Genomic DNA, 6,163 nt, shown 5'->3' with positions numbered 1-6,163 from the left:
ACGGACTTGGCAACACTGAAGTGATGGAAAAGAGGAAAGCCAAAGCACTGTGAGGCAACACTATTTACGGATACATCTATTTACGAGTTGAACGCACATGAACGCCACCACAAAGTCGTTATTACGAGATACATTTCATGGAATTGAAAAGTCTAATATTAATACAATCAATTACACATAAAGTATTTTTTTTATATATATTTAAAAATAAGTAATTTTTGAAACTCTAAATGTTCTTTAAGCCCCGAGTTTCCGAGTTGGGGGCATGTCAGTGAAAAAGACTAAAGATATGCAGCATCGGTAAAGTTGTTGAAATTAATTAAAAAGATTTTTTTTTTGTAATGTACAGTAAAACTATGTAAGTTACATATACAAAATATTATATTATTGTATAATTATAATATAATATATAATTATTCAGTTTACATCACCTTCAGAAATTAAATAGAAACGGAAAAAAGAAAAAACACAACGATGCACCCCCCCCCCCCCCCCCCCCCCCTTTCCAAAACCTTTATTTTATTCAGTTTAACCTGTTACTGGCATGAAAATAGACTTTTCTTAATCTTTTTTTTTTTTTTCCTTTTAGCTATTTAATTATTTAATTTTCCAATATGTAAATTAATCTGTTTTCTGACATCTGGGTGTGTCTGTTGTTCTTAATCTCCCTTTAAATGTTTATTAATTCGTTTATACACCTATATTGTATTGATTTTACCCTGCACTTATGAATACAGGCCATTTAAAAAAATAATAATAATAATCTTCTTAAAGATATTTAACTTGTTTTATATAATTATTTGATTATCTATCATTTTAATCCTTTTTTTGTTGTTGTTCATTTAGTTACATATGTCATATTTTATTAAAATATGTGTATATATCTTTAAATGTGTGTTAATTTGAATAATTTGAGTATATAGGATGTTGCATTAGGGATGCACCGAAATGAAAATTTAAAAGTGAGGATGCACTTGGCCGGAAACCAAAATCAAAAATGACTTATTTTTAAATATATATAAAAAAATACTTTATGTGTAATTGATTGTATTAATATTAGACTTTTCAATTTCATGAAATGTATCTGAACTGAAAAACTACAGACCAATAAAATAATCACACTTAAATAAATAAATAAAAATCCATGTCATGGCCCCTTTAACATATTGGGATGGTCCCAGTAAATAAATTATGACTGATCTCAATACAGCGGCTGACCTGCACCGCAGACTGACCTGTAGACGTGCAGCTCACTCACCTGAGCTCAGATTAGCAGCAGACTGTTTAGTCATCATCTCTGTCATCTTACAGCTGAGTGTGCGAATGCATGAAGGACAGACGGCTGATGTTATGATCAGTCTGTCTGTTTACTGATGATGTGGTAAATATATGAAAATTAAATAAAATATTATTAATATATTTAAACATTTGACTGTTTTTGGCATCATTGTACATATTTGACTGTTGGATTCAACAGCGGTTTTGGGCATAGGCATATTTGAGTATTTTATTCAAAAGTGTGGGTGAATTCTAATGGTTTTGAAAGAAGTCTCTCACCAAGGCTGCAATTTTTTGATCAAAAATACAGTAAAAACAGTAATATTGTGAAATATTTTTACAGTGTTATATTTTATATATATTGTAAAATGTAATTTATTCCTGTGATGCAAAGCTGAATTTTCAGCATCGTTACGCCAGTCTTCTGTGTCACATGATCCTTCAGAAATCACTTGATGCTCAAGAAACATTTCTGATTATTATCGGTATCATGAGGAAAAAAGTTATAGAATACAGAAATATTTTATAACATTATCAAAGTATTTACTGTCACTTTGGATCAATTTAATGCATCCTTGCTGAATAAAAGTAGCATATCAATTTCTTTAAAAAAAAAAAAGCTTTCTGACCCCTATGTTTAGCTTCACACTTTGTATATAAACATCACACTACTAAAACACTCTCATCAGTAACATGAGGACATTGTGATCTCAGCTGTAGTGTATACTGCTCTGAGTCATGTGATTGTTAATGAGTTTCTTCCTGTGTACAGTGTGAACCGTCACGTCTGCTGCGTGTGTTCAACATGGTTTCCCAACACTGTCTATGCATCTAGGGAAGAGAGCATGGCACATATCAGAGCGAAACGGGTCAAAAGTAACTGTATCTCTCAGAGTCACAACCACTACAGCATGTCTACAGTGAGTCCTGTTACCCAGCATGCCCTCTCACACGCAAGCAGCCTCCCAGAGGCACAGCAATGATGATTTTTACTCCATTTTAAGGATGTGCTGGAGTTGTTACTGAAAGTGAAAGGTCAGCATGATTGCTGTTTGCAAATTTTAATGCAAAACCACCGACTCTGAAATAATAAAACCTGATTCTAAAGAAAAAGCTATTGCAGTCACCTAAATGATTTATGTTGGCACAAATAGCATATTGTGTTTAGCATAACAAAGAAAACTCATAATTGTGTGTCTTTAATGTTCACACTTAATTGTCATAAATTTAAAAATTACAAATAGGGAAAATAAAATAGTAAGAATAAAACTTATAATGAAATATATTTTATATAAAATATGTTTAGGGAAAAATGCAGTTTAGGGAAAAATTATTGTATTCCATATTTTATTTGAAAGACATTTTTGTTTACTTTTGAATCACTTATGAATCTTTCTAATGCAAAACCATTGACCAATATGATTAATGTTGGCATAAAGGGCATGTTTTGCCTTTGAACTGCTGATAACTTTGCATAAACTGCACAAAGAGTTCCATAAATAATACAGCATTATACCGTTGCAGTCTTAATGTTCATTTTAATTTGTGATAAATATGAAAATTACAAATAAAATGAAAAATAAACATGATCATAAATAGTAAGAATAAAACATATATTGAAATATATTTTATATAAAAGGTTATTATTTAGGTTTTTGTTATTAAAAAATAATTGTTAAAATATTAAAAATGAAAAACAGTTAAATGAATAATATAGCATAAATACAGCATTATACTGTTGCAGCGTCTTAATGTTAATTGCTGTGATAAATAAAAAAATTAAGATAATAAAAATAGTAAGAATAAAACATATTAAAATATATTTAATATTAAATTATATTGAAATGCATTTCATTGTAATAATACATTTCAGAACCTTCTTAATGCAAAATCATTGACTTCTGAAAAATACATAATGCAGAATAAATACAGCATTATACCCTTGGAAAGGTTTTTGTAAGAAATATAAAAATGATACATAAAATTATCATATAAAATTAAAAATATAAATAAAATAAAAAAAGTAAAAAGAATAAAACATTCAAATATGTTTTATATAAAATATAATTATATAAAAAAATGCAGCTCAGGGCAATATTAATATTTAACTTCTTCATTTGAAGGACATTTTTGTTTACTTTTGGAGCAGTTCAGAAGTGTACAATAAACTTTATTGTAATATTATTGGTTCTCTTTTCATCAGGCTTGTTAATATAAGCGCATGAGCAGAGGGCAGTGGAGTAAAGGTCGTTACAGCCAATGATGTGGCGGCTCTTGTCATAGTCTAATTTCCTGTCTAAAAACAACAAACAGTAGGAACTTACCATTAATGTTTTCTGACAGTAAATGACATGCACTTTACTTACTAAGGTTCAACAGTAATGCTATTTTTAATTGCATATACTATGGAAGTACAATGGTAATGCTATTCTATTCTTTGAAGTATCCCAAATTAGCATATTTAATTGTGATTTATGAATATAGTAAATGGTGTATATAAAAGTACAGTGCATATTTCCAGTGGAATGCTTTTATATTGCTCACATATCTGTATTTATGAATCATATCATCTGCCTTCATCTGGACAATCCAGTATTTGTTATTAAATTGTAAAGTGTTTTACTGCTCCTCATCACACCATAAAACTGATCCGTGAACTTTGAAGCTGTAGATTTAGTATTAACCATCACAGCTGGGTCATCAAGTCCTCTGTAGCTGCTAATAAAACCACGTCTGTCTGTTTATTCATGCTTGTCACGTACAGTGTGCTTTATGGTGTTTTCACGTGATCACAACATAGGTTTCCTTGCTCTCTTTGTGAAATTTGGCAGACAGGCTTGATCATTTCGCCAGCAGCCCTGCAGTCATTCACCGCTCACATGAAGCAACTTGGACAAAAGTTGCATCTCCTCTCCAGCCTCATGAATATTCATGCAAAGTGGGCGTCGACAAGCGACCACCGGCCTTAAATAGACAGAGCGTCTGTACCTCCAGCACCCACCAAAAGAAACTGTGAGGATAAACCTTAACAAGGACTTATCACCTCAGCGGGTTCTGCAGCGTCTTACAAGTGAGTAAATGTTTCACTTATTGTTTTTTTAATATAAATATTCTTTTCTGCTTAGATGCTGAACAATTTGACATACACTTTAATACATTTTAACTATTAAAATGCTATGGACAATCCCAGTTATTTATTTATTTATTTTCCAATAATTATTCTATATGGTGAAAGACTTTTTATGCAATTTTACAGTAAAATACCGCTAAATGTCACAGCTCACATTTGATAGTTTTCATTGAAATAATTATGTTGTTAAATTAATAACTAAGGTTGACCTTCTATATAGTAGTATTTACCCGTGTTATTTTAATATAATTGAGAGATTATTAAAGTTTTTATTCATATTTTAAATCAGTTTAGTAATTTTTAAATATGTTTTTAAGCATTATATCTAATATGTAATATTGAAATATAATTTTAGATTTAAATTATATATTTTATGTATATAGGTTTAGTTTTAATCATTTTACTACATCAAGTTCAACTACATTAAACTGAGAAGTGTTGCTTATCTGAAATAAGTAACTTTATTTCAGTCAACATTTATTTTATTTCAAGTAGTGATTGTTTTTTATGGGTTAAATTGTTTAGTTAACTATAACAACCTTGGTATTTATCTCAGCTTTGTCTAATTATGCATAATTTGGAAAATATTTGAATTAAATATCCCACTGAAATATGAAAATATAGTGATTTATGAACAGCATTTTATGTTTCTATCTTTTTATCAGCTCTATTTGCTACAATAATTAACTTAATTGTTATATTTTCATATCATGACCTTTGTTTTTTTGTTGTTTTTTTCTTTCACAGACGTAACTACAACTAAAATGGACACTATGCATGAGCTCATCCCTTTTGCTAAGGAAATGCTGAGTGCCGGTCCCTCCAAGGGCTCCCTGAAGGTCTATCTAGTGGGCGGCACGTTCGCCGTCCTGGGAATGGTGAGCGGCGTGGTCCAGGTGGCCTCTTCCTTTTTCCCCGACCACGAGGAGCCTGACTTTGAGATGCTGAAGGTGCGGGAGCTCATGCCGGTGAAGGAGCCGGTCCAGGAGCCGCAAACCAGCATCCCTGAGGATGACGAGATGGATGCAGTGATGGAGGCCAAGGCTAAGGAACTGCCGATGAACAGACAGAGGCGGATGAGTTTCAGAGCTCACGCTTCATAAGGCTCGTGCCCTGCTGCTGTTAACGCTACGTGAAGAAAGTTGAGCCAAAATGAAGTTCTGCTTGTGCACTGATCCACGAGGAACACAGTTATTGTACTGAGAGCTGCAGAGCAGCAGGGAGAGGGACATAACGACTTGATTGTTTACGACTGTTACGTATGTCTGTTTAGATGGTGTAATGATTTTTTATCAGATGATAACTATTTATAAAGGATGTATGAAAGTCATGTATAGAGTGTGCTCACTTTTACTGCCATAAAATAAATACATATTTGCTCAATCTCTGTCATTCTGTTGTAGATGATATTATGATTCATATTCATGAGTATTCAGAGTCTTTTCTCATTTGTGGAATTGATTTTCACATAAAGACAAATCTAATAAATGAAATGTTCTCTGTTTACTTTCTTTCTGAAATAAAATTTAAAAAAATTGTGAAGTGATGGTGATTAAAATACACTATAAATACACTGAAAAAAAACAGTTTCTCATCTGAGTAGGAATAAAAACTCAAACTAATTATAGCTGGACTAAGATTCAGAATTTAATTTATGATTCAATTCTTTGTGTGAGAAAAAAGTGTTTATTCTTTAAATAATCTACTTAAAGATTCATTATATCTATACAAAATGCTTTAGTATAAAATGATTGC

The 6,163-nt window shown here is 31.3% G+C and overlaps 2 protein-coding genes across 5 annotated transcripts in view; both read left to right on the top strand.

Moving 5' to 3' along the window:
* LOC306860169 (F-actin-monooxygenase mical1-like) overlaps window positions 1-6,163 on the top strand; it is a 359,843-nt gene that overhangs the window by 60,001 nt on the left and 293,679 nt on the right. The window lies entirely within an intron of this gene.
* LOC306860257 (uncharacterized protein) lies at window positions 4,256-5,946 on the top strand. Its single transcript, XM_079401859.1, has 2 exons — window positions 4,256-4,348; window positions 5,156-5,946. Exon 2 carries the CDS (start codon window positions 5,173-5,175, stop codon window positions 5,509-5,511), a length of 339 nt encoding a protein of 112 aa, XP_079257985.1. The 5' UTR covers window positions 4,256-4,348; window positions 5,156-5,172; the 3' UTR covers window positions 5,512-5,946.

This window comes from Barbus barbus, assembly GCF_936440315.1.
Source record: "Barbus barbus genome assembly, chromosome: 41".
Classification (NCBI taxonomy): domain Eukaryota; kingdom Metazoa; phylum Chordata; class Actinopteri; order Cypriniformes; family Cyprinidae; genus Barbus; species Barbus barbus.
This window is presented reverse-complemented; position numbering and strand designations above follow the sequence as displayed.

Coding starts and splice junctions, on each gene's coding strand:
- LOC306860257 (XM_079401859.1), top strand. CDS start 5,173: ATGGACACTATGCATGAGCTCATCCCTTTTGCTAAGGAAATGCTGAGT.